General features: G+C 39.9%; 3 protein-coding genes across 4 annotated transcripts; all 3 read left to right on the forward strand.

The window, feature by feature from the left end:
* Positions 1-2,479, forward strand: mterf1 (mitochondrial transcription termination factor 1). Its single transcript, XM_074687451.1, has 2 exons — positions 1-96; positions 480-2,479. Exon 2 carries the CDS (start codon positions 499-501, stop codon positions 1,654-1,656), a length of 1,158 nt encoding a protein of 385 aa, XP_074543552.1. The 5' UTR covers positions 1-96; positions 480-498; the 3' UTR covers positions 1,657-2,479.
* A 191-nt stretch (positions 2,480-2,670) lies between these two features.
* dus3l (dihydrouridine synthase 3-like (S. cerevisiae)) lies at positions 2,671-7,766 on the forward strand. Of its 2 annotated transcripts, none has more exons than XM_074687450.1 (16): positions 2,671-2,921; positions 3,138-3,251; positions 3,818-4,085; positions 4,175-4,526; positions 4,759-4,835; positions 4,936-5,025; positions 5,176-5,217; positions 5,370-5,522; positions 5,631-5,747; positions 5,976-6,041; positions 6,269-6,379; positions 6,511-6,607; positions 6,714-6,789; positions 6,878-7,066; positions 7,280-7,408; positions 7,520-7,766. In XM_074687450.1, the coding sequence occupies exons 2-16, from the start codon at positions 3,172-3,174 to the stop codon at positions 7,590-7,592; spliced, it is 1,920 nt and encodes a 639-aa protein (XP_074543551.1). In that variant the 5' UTR covers positions 2,671-2,921; positions 3,138-3,171; the 3' UTR covers positions 7,593-7,766. The 2 variants fall into 2 exon arrangements, with proteins under 2 accessions (XP_074543551.1, XP_074543549.1); XM_074687448.1 differs by having other exon boundaries at positions 2,672-2,921; positions 3,101-3,251; positions 7,520-7,765.
* An 869-nt stretch (positions 7,767-8,635) lies between these two features.
* Positions 8,636-11,977, forward strand: LOC141802596 (zona pellucida sperm-binding protein 4-like). Its single transcript, XM_074686153.1, has 12 exons — positions 8,636-8,855; positions 9,301-9,678; positions 9,752-9,861; positions 9,940-10,105; positions 10,208-10,330; positions 10,416-10,588; positions 10,793-10,890; positions 11,004-11,152; positions 11,254-11,431; positions 11,506-11,641; positions 11,727-11,801; positions 11,872-11,977. Exons 1-12 carry the CDS (start codon positions 8,705-8,707, stop codon positions 11,878-11,880), a joined length of 1,746 nt encoding a protein of 581 aa, XP_074542254.1. The 5' UTR covers positions 8,636-8,704; the 3' UTR covers positions 11,881-11,977.
* The last annotated feature ends 411 nt before the right edge of the window (positions 11,978-12,388 follow it).

The following is a 12,388-nucleotide window of genomic DNA, read 5'->3' on the forward strand; positions in this document are numbered from 1 at the left end:
CTCCTCGAAGGTTGTCGGTCGTCGTGAATGAGAAATCGCTGTCAAATATGTTCAGGCCACCAACTTCTCTGAAATCTTCATCGTGAGGAAGACAGAGTATGTATTTTCTAAATTAAATATCGACCAGAGACAACAACCTAGATAATGAGTTGTCAGTTTGACATTTACAGAGCTTAAATGTGTGAGATAGCTGTACCAGAGTTGGATTTTGTTCTCTTGTGGAATAAGTTCCTCAACAGATCATTAACAAGGAGATTTCTTTCTCGAGCGGTTTGATGTCATTTATTGCGTTATAGTATTTTATTTTTTTTATTTTATTTTTTTTAAAGAACAATCATTACGTAGGTATCATCATTCCGCCGTGAAGTCACTTTCCATTTCCCATTCAAAGACTTAGATTGATTCAGATGAAATAATGCTGAATGGTAGAAGTCAGTTGTAACCAAGTCATATCTAACAAATATTTCCTTTCCTTATAGACAGCAGCGCCCTGCGACAATGGCAGCAGTGCCTGGATTGAGGAATCTTCTGACTTTCCATCGGTCCCTGAAATTGCAGTGCAGATCTGTCCTCATTCCCTCCTTTTCATATGAAAACCCTGTGAGGAAGCTTTGTAGTTCTTCTGAAAAAAATGTTGAGCCACAGCCACAAAGCCCGCAGAATGAATCTCTGCTGGAGAACCTGAATCTCATGGGAGTGGATGTGAGAATGGCACGTCAACGTCAGCCTGGAGTGTTTCGAAAATCCTTTACCAATGAGCGAGATGTTGCTCAGTTTCTTCAAGGCAAAGGAGCCAGCCTTAGCGAAATAGCTGGAATAATATCTCGTTATCCACGTGCAATCACCCGCTCCATTGAGCACTTGGAACAGCGCTGGGAGCTGTGGAAAAACATCTTTGAGACTGATGAAGAAATAGTGAGAATCCTGGATCGTTCGCCAGAGTCTTTCTTTCGCTCCAGTGACAATGGTAACCTTGAGAAGAACCTAGCTTTTCTGAGCACACTGGGACTGACCTCCAAAGACCTTCATCGGCTTTTGGCAACAGCACCACGAACATTCTCTAATAGTGTCAAGTTGAACAAGTTGATGGTAGAGCTCCTGGAAGACATCTGTGCTGAACTTGGTGGGACAAATCCTGAGCAATTTGCTAAAGATATCATATGCAGAAACCTTTATGTTCTCATACGAAGCACTAAGAGAGTCAGGGCAAATGTAGACCTCATAAAAGCATATGTGACGCTGAGTGATGAAGAAGTGCTAGCTCTTCTTCAAGGTCGTTGGGCATGTATTTTGGACCTGTCTAATGAATGCATGAGAAGAAATCTAAACAATCTCCACCAGATGATGGCTTCACTTGGATTTCAGAAAGCTGATGTGGAAAATCTTATCATCAGCTATCCTAAAATCCTGTACATTGGACCAGACACGCTGAACTCTAAAATGGAAAGTCTGTTGAAAGGCGGAATAACAATGCAGCAGATTCTAGAGAAGCCAAAGGTTTTAGACTACAGTGAGAAGACCTTGACAGCGCGGCTGATGCAGCTGACAAGCATGGGATACGACTTCCAAAGGATGGGTATCAGCATCTTGGACATGAGCAAAAAGCGCTTTGATGCCAAAATGAAAAAAAACTTGTTGGATTGCTATGATGAATGATTATAACTGTCAGATGTAAATATGACATAATGCTGTATGTTTTCATTAACTTGGCCTCAGGGCTGTCATGATTTCCTGCTTTAAGATAGTTTTTCTCATGTAATTTTACCATTCTTATTAATGAATGTGAACTAATCTGCAAATTACTTTTTGTGGATGGGTTATAGCATCTCCAAAGTATCAGAGAACAGAAGAACAATACATTTTTTTCTCAACCCTCAAAAGATACAATTTACATGCTTCAACCAATGATCCACATTTCAGATGACCAGTACTTACACACTCGCACATATTACAGTTCCTGTGTGTCTCTTTTTGATTTTGCAGTCATATATTTCTCAATATTATCTATTCAAAACATCCCTGATGGCAGACTATTGTAGGGGTTGGCACACTCATTTGTCCACACAACTCTGACCAGCAACAATTTTGGGTTCAGTGTCTTTCTTAAGGGCACTTTGTCATTTGACTGTATGGGCTGGGGATTCTGACCTTCCATGTGAAAGATGATGAATTATAAAAATGAATATAAAAAATAATGGACTGGCCCCCCTCAAGTCCAGATCTCGATCCTATTGAGCAAATCAGGGGCAAGTTGGAAAATAAACTGGACAGATTTAGTGTAGATTTAAAGGATAGTGTTTGACTTGAGTTGCCGAAGACATGGAATAACATTGGTGTTGAGTTTCTTTGGAAATATATTGAAACTATGCCAGAGAAATATGCTTTGGTAATTGCTGCAAAAGGTGAGCATATCAAATATCAAAGTCAAAATAAAATAACAGTTTGACTCACTTGATCTGATATTTGCTATTCTCGGAGCAACCATCTGCATGTTACAGAACATTATACAATTAAAACATGTTTTACATGGAAAATAGGTCAATATTTTTAGATCTGTCGGATGTTCAAACAAGTTTGGCCAGCAGTGTAAATTCTAATTAAGTTTAAGCATAGATTGTAACACCAGGAACCATTGTTAGCCGGGTTGTTCACTACGGACTTTACCAGTGGACGCACAACAGTATCTCACGCTGTTGGATAGTTACTCTGCAGAAAGGATAGACTTTGATTTGATTCATATTCAGGAGTTTTTATTTGATACGAAATTTAATTTGTTACAAGTAAGCTTTTAGATGCGTTGGCTTGTCAGTGAATATCTGCGTCACGCGCTGCATTAGCTGTTAGCTTACTAGCAGTTAATGTTGAGCTGATTCCACAGACAGCAAGCTGCTGCAACTACTTACCAATACAAAGTCTAACAGGTAAACAGAATTAAATTTAATCTAAGAAGGTCTTTAGTAGCAGTTTAATGTCATTTATGCCAGTCAACTTTACAGTTGAATTGTCGTTTTATATAACAGTTACATAGTTTTGGACCAAGAGTGTCAGTTATTTGTTTCGAGTTGTCACGTCAAGCACCACGTTTTGTCAAATCCTGCAGGTTTGACGCGATCAGCTGAAATAACAACGTGTTTCAGATTAAAGGATTGCACGAAAGCTTGAGAAGTTGTGATGGAAAACTCAACAAATGAGGAAAACGCTGAAAAGAAGGCAGTTGTGGCAGTAAAGGGGGAATCTTCAATCAAAAACGAGTAAGTAAATAGCTTTTTGTAGGCGACATGAGGGCAGAGAATCACAACAAATACATGGTGTTTTGAGTCTACATTTAGAGATATGATTTGAAGATAATCCAACTGGATTGTCTGTGTGGTCATCTCTGACAGTACAGCCCACACTCCATCTACAAAGGATGATAAGATGTTCCTATTAGTAAACAGTTACCTTGAATGGCAGCTAGTGGCTCCCATCCAGACCAGTGTGGTTGCACCTTTTAACATCAGCACAGAGATCATTTATGGTACATACTGCTTAGTCTGACAGATCCAATACGACATAAGAGCTTTATTTAATACATTTGACAACATCTCTTCACGTTAAGTTTTATTTTTGTAATCAACTGTGTCATTTTCTGTATAAATAAGTAGAGATGCAGTATTGAAAGCAAGTGTAAAGGCTTTTCTAGAATGCAGTGCTGTCCTATACACACCACACTAATGCATCAGCACATAAAAATGTATCTGTGTGGTATTGTTTAATACAATGGCCTTTGATAAAGTTTGTTATATCAAACCCCTTCTGTTTTTCCTTGTTATTGCAGATTTCTGACCACCAAAGAAAAGTTCCATGAGTTTGTAGACTCTGAGTGGAAAGCCAGAAACACAGAAAAGGCTTCTGAAGATGAAAAAGTTGAGCCGACAAAGGACACATCCATAGAAGAACCTGAAGCAAAAAAGATAAAATTGGAGGCTGAGGAGACATCTAAACAGGGAAAACCTGATGGAAAACGTCGGGGGCAAAACAAGTCAAGACCTCACACTAAGTTTTCTGACTATGATGAAAGACGTCTGTGTCTCTCTGTTGCTAAGGTATGAAAATAAAACATTGCTCTTTTTTCCTCTATTTGATGTTTTTGTTGGCTTTTACCCAGTCCTGTGACTTTTCCCCCACTTTACAGGGTGACAAAGAATGCTCCTTTGGAGCCAAGTGCCACTTTCTTCATGATGTCAGTGAATACATGGCCACCAAGCCTGCTGATATCGGGGAGAGCTGCTACCTCTATGACACATTTGGGAAGTGCACTTATGGCCTCTGCTGCAGGTTCGCCAAAGCTCATACAACACCTGACTTCAAAAACATAGAGAACCAAGAACTTATTAAGACCCACGAGGGCAGGACTCCTGTGAAGAACAGCTTGAGCAGAGAGCTCCAGAATCGTCTGAGGAAGCACTCAGTGGCCTTCAAAAAGTCAGAGGAGTACCTGGAGCCTCTTTTAAAGAACAAAGACAAAAAGAAGCAGCAGGGGAATGGTAAGACAACTGTTGTGGTCTGAGATAGATTTTGTATGTGAAAGACACTTAGACATGAACTCATAATCTTCAAAGTGTTCTTCAGGAGTGTTGTTAGCATTCTGCATTTTTGCGACTTTGTAAGCCCTAAACTTTACCCTTCTATGAGTTTAATAATGACTTAGTGAGGTTAAAATGATCCCCAAAAAGCTTATCAAATTCGTTTTAAAGTTCAGTGTTTGGACTCAAACAGGTGTCACTCCTGTCATGGAAGTATCATCAGGTCCTACAGAAGGGGAGCAGAACGTGTCTATTGAAACAGAATCAGAGGTAAAAATCCAACTAAGAACACCACTGTTTTGTTAGTATACACTGTTTGGTGTGTTTTTTTAATGTGGTTTAACATGTTTTTTTATTTTAAAATCCACAGACCGGCACAGATAAACAGTCTCCAGTGAAGACCATTGGCCCACTGACTGATGTGGATGTCATCAAGTTGCGCCCATGTGAAAAGAAACAGGTATATCTCCCTTATTTATGAAATATGTCGATCTAGCAAAGCAAAGTGATACTAAGTGATAGTGACGTATATATAAATATATATGTATATATATTTTAAGAAGGGGTGAGTACATGCCTGTTAAATAATTCTCTTATATCTGTTTTTAAGGTCGATTTCCAAGACAAGCTCTACCTTGCTCCTCTAACAACTGTAAGTTGCAATAGACAGATCGTCATACTTGCACATCATCTGTTTTTATGTGGTTTATTTTGAAAAAGGTTTGCTTGATATTTGACCGTAAAGAAAAATGCTTTAGGTAAACTCAAATACATTTAATTATTTGAAATTTGCCTCTGTTTTAGTGTGGAAACCTGCCTTTCCGCCGTGTGTGTAAGCGCTTCGGAGCCGACATCACATGTGGGGAGATGGCCATGGTCACGAACCTCTTACAGGGACAGCAGTCAGAGTGGGCGCTCCTGAAGCGCCACGAAAGTGAAGATGTTTTTGGGGTCCAGGTGATGTCATCTGGGATCTTTTAAAAATCTTCAGGATTCTGCGTGAACAGAAAGATTTCTGTGCATTTAAAGATTGCCTCCTCTCTGAAATCCACATTGTGTCTGCAGGTGGAGGGCTGCTTTCCGGATACTATGACCAGATGTGCAGAGCTCATCAACAACAACACTGAAGTTGATTTTGTGGACATCAATTCTGGGTGTCCCATTGACCTTGTCTACAAGAAGGTGAACCCCAAACACGATGGCCTGTTAACATTAATGTGTGTGGCTGCTGTTTGACTAGTAGCAGCCTAACTAATACACACAGGAAAATAATTAAGAATGAATTAACTCAATACCAGAAAAATTTCTGATGGATAGATTGAATGTTCTATGTTTTTTTTAATAACACAGATTAAACATCAAATTGACACGGCATCAGAAGTCAAATGTATATTTGCTTTATTTCATCAGGGTGGAGGCTGTGGTTTGATGACACGTACCAGAAAGTTTGAACAGATAGTCAAGGGAATGAACTATGTAAGTGTTGATTTTTGAGCCAAATCAATGTTTTCATTTATTTTCAGTGTTTGTCTCTTTTATGATGATAGTTTGTGTATAAGAAAAAAAAAAGAGCAATGATAATTATCAAATTCAAAATATAGATACTGCTGAGTAAGATTTTAGAGAAGTCTTGAATAAAATATAAAACACCTGCTTAAATTAAAATTCTGCCTTCCAGTGAATAACAGTGTTTCTTTTAAAAGGTCCTTGATGTGCCTTTGACAGTCAAGATCCGCACTGGTGTTCAGGAAAAGTGCAACATAGCCCACAAGCTCATCCCAGAGATGAAGGAGTGGGGTGTCTCAATGGTCACAGTAAGTCTTGTTTAAATGTCCTTTCTAGCACAAGTTTGATATTTCAGTATGTCATTCTCTTTTATATAACTGCCCTGCCATCAATTAGGTTTAGTGTAATCAATAACTTTTTACTGTCTTTTATCTTTTAGCTGCATGGCCGATCAAGAGAGCAGCGCTACACCAAATTAGCAGACTGGGATTACATCACCACCTGTTCCAAACTGGCCAGTCCTGTCCCACTTTTCGGTGCGTGGATTTGTATCAGACTTGAGTTGCTCATATTTGATAATGAATATGTGTATATACTAGATGAACAAAAACTAAATGATATACAGTGCGTCTTTTTCTGCAGGTAATGGAGACATTCTGTCTTATGAAGACGCCATGAAAGCCAGAGAGACCGGAGTCTCTGGTATTATGATTGCAAGGTTTGTGCTGCATCAAGAACAGCCAAAATCATACAGTAAATCAGGACTTTATTGTTGAATTCACTTGTTTTTATTCATCTCTCTTAAGAGGTGCTCTCATTAAGCCATGGATCTTCACTGAAATAAAAGAGAGCAGACACTGGGACATCTCGTCCAACGAGCGGCTGGACATCCTCAGGGATTTCACCAACTTTGGTCTGGAGCACTGGGGCTCTGACACTAGAGGTGTAGAGAAAACCCGCAAGTTCATGCTAGAGTGGCTCTCCTTCATGTGCAGGTCGGCAACAACACACTTTTTAATAAACACTGATTTTTATATGTATATATTTTAGCAGACCATTGTGTCCTTTTATTGTTCTTTCTATCAGATAAGGTGTGTGGTAGTGATACTGACATGTGCTTGAGGTTTACAGAACACAACCCCAATGCCTGAGTTAGAATAGATGGTGTTTTGATTTGTCAGCTCCTCTTTCCTCTGCCTCTCTCTCAGATATATTCCTGTGGGTCTTCTGGAGCGTGTCCCTCAGAAGATCAATGAGCGCCCTCCGTACTACATGGGCAGAAACTACCTGGAGTCACTGATGGCCAGTCAACACGTTGGGGACTGGATTAGGATCAGGTGAGCAGTAAACTTTCAAAAACGTTCAAAACTTGTCTTTCAAAATTAGACAACACCAGAATTTGCCATCAGTTCTTTTTTACAGTTTTTTTTCCTTCCTTATGTTCTCAGTGAAATGCTGCTTGGACCTGTGCCAAAGAACTTCAACTTTCTACCCAAACATAAAGCCAATGCCTACAAGTGAAGGTCCCTGTCTGATAACTATAATTTACAGATTTTTTTGTGTGGTTCTTTTTATTAGCAGATGAGAGTGTGATTTAAGAAAATCTGTTTTGTTTTATTTGGTAAAGACTATTGAATAGTCAGATATTTTGACCTGTGGTTCTAAAGTAAACCACACGTGTACTTGAAAGTTCAAACATATGCAATAAATTTTTTTGCCACTCTAGAAATGTCCTTCTTTATTTGTCATACTCTTTAAATTATGCACATTTTTTGACAATGTGCTTACATGGTAATGTATGATGAGTTTTATGAATCAGTGTGAAAACAGTCATAGATTAATATAGTTATAATACAACCCAAACACATGCCCAGTTGATAGCTTACTAAAGTTAAGTTGAATGAGTAACACAACAAAGGTACAAACCCTACTTAAACAGAGCTGTACACATTTTACTTAATCATTTTACAGCGTTAGGGAAGAACAGGTGTTGAATTTAAATACTCTTGAATAATGAATAACTGTAGTGTGAACTGAGGTATTGAAATATTAAAAAGCCCGATCATATAGAAATGTGAACCAGCAAGTATCTGCAGCAGCTGGTTAATTTAGTGTATCCAAGGCAACTTCCCTTTTTTTTTTTTTTTATTTATTTATTTATTTTTATTTTATTTTTTTTTAATTTATCTCTTTGGGATTAAGAATCTGTAAAACGAGTGTGTAAACCTGTAGCTAAAAAAATCCATCAAAACTTGGAAGTGAAGAAAGTCAGATATTATCACCAAGATTCAGGCCAACGAATTTAAAGTAAAGAAAATTACCATCTCAGGACTTTGCAACCGAGTGTTTTAAAGTGCAATATATTTGAATTTTACTTAATACTTGTCAAGCTTACATGAATAATGATCATTTATGAACTTTAAAAAAAATGAACATCTATAGACTTTACTACTATTATGAATTGGCCAATAGGTGGTTTCCAATCATGCACGTGAGACATGACCCGAGTGACAAGTTGCCAATTAGCAGCTCCCAGGTGCAATCAATTAACCTCCAAGCACTACTTGTAGTACGGCAGACACCTCATCCTTATCCGGTGTTCAGCAGCTGCTGGAGGGCTTTCACTTGGATCCATGGGTCGCTTCGGAGTTAAGCTGTTGTCGGTCCTGGTTTGGACTCTGCTGCTGGTTTCGGTCCAAGGATGGGAGCGGATCAATGAAACTGAGCTGCTTAGTTTATACCAGAGAGGAGAGTGGGGTCCGACACAGAGCGTAACGACGACTGGTGAGAGCGGTTTGCTGTACATTGACTCTCCAGCTATTCTTAAACTGTGCCTCTGTTGCACTGAATATTTTGCACAAAGTAGATTATTATGGTAGTAAATTCTTCCTATCCATAGTGAACTAGCTACGTCATCAGGCTGTTTTATTTGAACGTAGCTGTTGAAGTTAAATGACTCAATTTGAGATGAGCCAAAACCATGCATATGGAAGGTATCTTGAGTTGCAGGTTTGCAGCCACATGGAAACGCTCAGACTAGTCTATTGAAAAAAAGCACAAGGCTTTGAACAGAGGCCCCAGGTGGCCATGCATTTTTTTTTATTGAGTTTTCTCTAGCACTTTTTTTTCTTGCACTCACAAGTCATGTGAGTAGATGAATGACCTCTCACTGAAAAAGTGAGTAAAATGGATAAAGCTTAAGTTTCTTGCCTTTGTCGCCTTTTTGTAGATGACAGCAGCGACTCTGACGTTGATGAAGAAATACCAGAGGATGCATTTCCTGAACTTGAAGGGGATGTCACCACTGATTCCTGGGACTCCTTTCCAAACCATGGATTCCAGGTGGCCACTGGAGATTCAGGTCCAAGACAATGGTCAAGTGGAAATGATGGTGGATACCATGTGGAGTTCATAGACACCCCTGACACAAACTGGGACAGCGACTCAGATGATGATGATGACACTGAGAGGGAATTTGTTGGTGCCCCTCCAAGGAGCTGGATTAGCAGCAGCACTCCAACCTCTAGTGGGCTTGATGTAGTTTGCAGTGATGATGGTTTCCAAATTGCTCTGCCAAATGGTCAACTGAATGAAGTTAAAGTGTTAGGTATGCCCTTCAGATTTCTCTTGTTTGAGATCACCTTTATAAGTTTGTGTGCTAACTTTCTTTGTTCTCTCAGGTTCGAAGGAGCTGCTGCCTATCACAGATGCTCCTGAGTCTTGTGGTTACGATGTGAACTTTTTTACAAACATCCTAAGTGTGCCCTACACTGGTTGCAATGTGAAGCAAGTAGGTAACTTTGGATGAAATGCTTTGTTTCTTACCTGTGGAACCCAGTTGGCCTAAATCTGTGTTTTTCATTTCCAGACTGACAGCTACAGTCTGCAGTTGTTGTATGTTGATGCGTTTGGTCAGACCCAAGTTGCGACAGCTACATGTGAGGAGAGTCCCAAGTCCCCTTCGGGCCTGTTCCCCCGTGCCAGTGGCTCGACAAAGAAGTGTGATAATCCAAGCACGCCAACAAAAGCACAAAGTGGGTGGCATATTTGTTCTGCAAATTCAAAAGCTTATGTCCTACATCATGTTTCTGGCTTTCTTTGTCTTTCTCAGATTTATTAATGGCTCTTTATTTCAGATTGTGCTGTTGCTACTGCGGAGCGGGTGTCTTGTGGTCAGTCAGGAATGTCTTCAGCAGATTGTGAGAAGATGGGATGCTGTGTGGATTCTTCTACCTCTGCATGCTACTACCCAATGGATGGTAAGACCTAACAAACTATTCTTCAATAATCCAAAACTTCTTTTCCCTTGATAAACTTGGTGACCTGTTCTGTCTTCTCTTTTAGAGTGCACCGGGGATAAACACTTTGTTTTCGCCATTCGCTCCAACTCCGCGTCTGTCCCTATAGACCCCACTAAGCTCATTATTCCTGCCAGTCCAAGCTGTAAACCTGTCATTGCCAATGACAAGGTTGCCGTTTTTAAGTTCAAAGTTACAGAATGTGGAGCCCGGGTTTACGTAAGTCACACAGGAGTTGCATCTTAGAAATTCTCACCTTTTGAAATGGAAGATTCTGTCATGTGGTTAATGATCAGTTTATCATTTCAAATCTACCACATGGTCAAAGTTTCAGAACACTGGCGGATCCTAAACAAATCTGATGTACTGCTACCTCAAAAAGCATGAAGATCACATATTGCCAACGTTAATTTTTCTCTGTAGACTGTTGGTGAGACGAAGATCTACCTGGCTGAAGTTCAAACTATTGTCCAAGCTCTGAACCTCAAGTATGGTGCCATCACAAGAAGCGATCCCCTCAGGTTAGCTGGTTTCTCATTTCTGGTTTTGACATTTTTCTGCTTCAAATTGAAGTCTGATGTTTGCATGACTTTTTTTCCACCTAGCTTAAACCTGTCTCTCTCTCTCTCTACAGGTTTATGGTTGAATGCAGGTATGGTAAAACTGGTGGTACGCCGCAGTCACTGGCAAGTATCGGCTACATGGTCAAGACTCCAAGTTCCAGTCTACCGTCACAGGTCATCTCCAATGGTTTGTACGGTGTTCAGCTGAGAATCGCTAAAGGTGGGATATCTGTTCAGTGTTTCAAGTACAATCTCTATAATTGTGTATGCAGTGAATGCTGCTGTTTGAAGTGTCACTTCCATGTCTGTCTACCTCAACAGACTCTACTTACAAAAGCTACTTGACGACCAATAGCCTGCCCCTGAAACTGCTCCTGGGCAACCCTGTGTATCTTGAACTGCGTCTCAAGTCTCCGAAACCAGATGCAGTAATTCTTGTCAACTACTGCATAGCTTACCCTCGCTCTGCAAAGAATGCCCTGGTGCTGGTTTATGAAGGGTAAGACTTGTTTAAACCACTTTAAGTTCTTTGCCCTCTGTCCGCTTATTCATAAGTTGTACTTGTCTTTGCAGGTGTGCCAACCCGTACGATCCAAATGTATCCATCCTTAAAGTCAGTGACCTGCCGAAAAATCGCTACCAGAGGCGCTTTGTGGTCAAAGCCTTCCAGTTCATGGATCAAAAGACAAACAAGTACCTCGATGAAGAGGTGAGTCAGAGCAGCTGGGAATCCATCGTGAGGGAATAAGTTTGTGCAAAAAGCATGACTTTTTTTTTTCTTTTTTGTTCTGCAGATCTATTTCATGTGCTCCTCTGAGGTTTGCAGGACTGCAGAAAAGAAGTGTGAGGAACGCTGCTTTGATGGAAAGGTGAGGTCAGCCTCCGAAATTTATCATCATTGTGTGTCCATAAATTTAATCTCATTTTGTTTGCTTCCAGGCACCGTAAAGATATGCTACAGAAGACCTCTGGAGGAGATGATTATGTAATGAGAAAAATTAAAGAATATTTTTATTAAATTGTTTCTATTGCAGTGAAATGTAAACTTGTCTGACATTGAGGTTATTTATTTACGGACCCACAGAAAACTCAGATGGCACCAAAAACAAGGTCTTTTCAGTATCCCTTCAGGCATTGAGTGAAGGCTCCCTGTGGCATACTTTAAATTTTATGATAAATTAAACTCTAAAGGGCTCTCCAGTAAAGAAAGTGTTCTTGATGCTGCCTCTGAGATTAAAAAAAAAAAAAAAAGTGTGGTCCTTAAGAGAGCAGAGCCACATACAGCAGATGAATACTTTAGACAATGGGCTGGAACTTTACCTCTATAAACTATTCATTTGCAAGGCGATGCCCCAGTTCATTCGGAGTGGACAAAATGTTTCACTTAAAAACATAATGCAATGGCATGGCTATTTGAGTTTGCTGTAGTTGGTGCTAGTTCAGCTTCAGTTCTGCC

This window comes from Halichoeres trimaculatus, unplaced genomic scaffold (assembly GCF_033239565.1).
Source record: "Halichoeres trimaculatus isolate MK-OKI-2021-1 unplaced genomic scaffold, fHalTri1.1 fHalTri1_scaffold_14, whole genome shotgun sequence".
In the NCBI taxonomy this organism is placed as follows: Eukaryota; Metazoa; Chordata; class Actinopteri; order Labriformes; family Labridae; genus Halichoeres; species Halichoeres trimaculatus.

Coding starts and splice junctions, on each gene's coding strand:
- mterf1 (XM_074687451.1), top strand. CDS start 499: ATGGCAGCAGTGCCTGGATTGAGGAATCTTCTGACTTTCCATCGGTCC.
- dus3l (XM_074687450.1), top strand. CDS start 3,172: ATGGAAAACTCAACAAATGAGGAAAACGCTGAAAAGAAGGCAGTTGTG. Junction 6,380..6,510: donor GGGGTGTCTCAATGGTCACA/GTAAGTCTTGTT, acceptor TTTATCTTTTAG/CTGCATGGCCGATCAAGAGA. Junction 6,608..6,713: donor CAGTCCTGTCCCACTTTTCG/GTGCGTGGATTT, acceptor CTTTTTCTGCAG/GTAATGGAGACATTCTGTCT.
- LOC141802596 (XM_074686153.1), top strand. CDS start 8,705: ATGGGTCGCTTCGGAGTTAAGCTGTTGTCGGTCCTGGTTTGGACTCTG. Junction 9,679..9,751: donor GAATGAAGTTAAAGTGTTAG/GTATGCCCTTCA, acceptor TTGTTCTCTCAG/GTTCGAAGGAGCTGCTGCCT. Junction 10,106..10,207: donor CACGCCAACAAAAGCACAAA/GTGGGTGGCATA, acceptor TCTTTATTTCAG/ATTGTGCTGTTGCTACTGCG.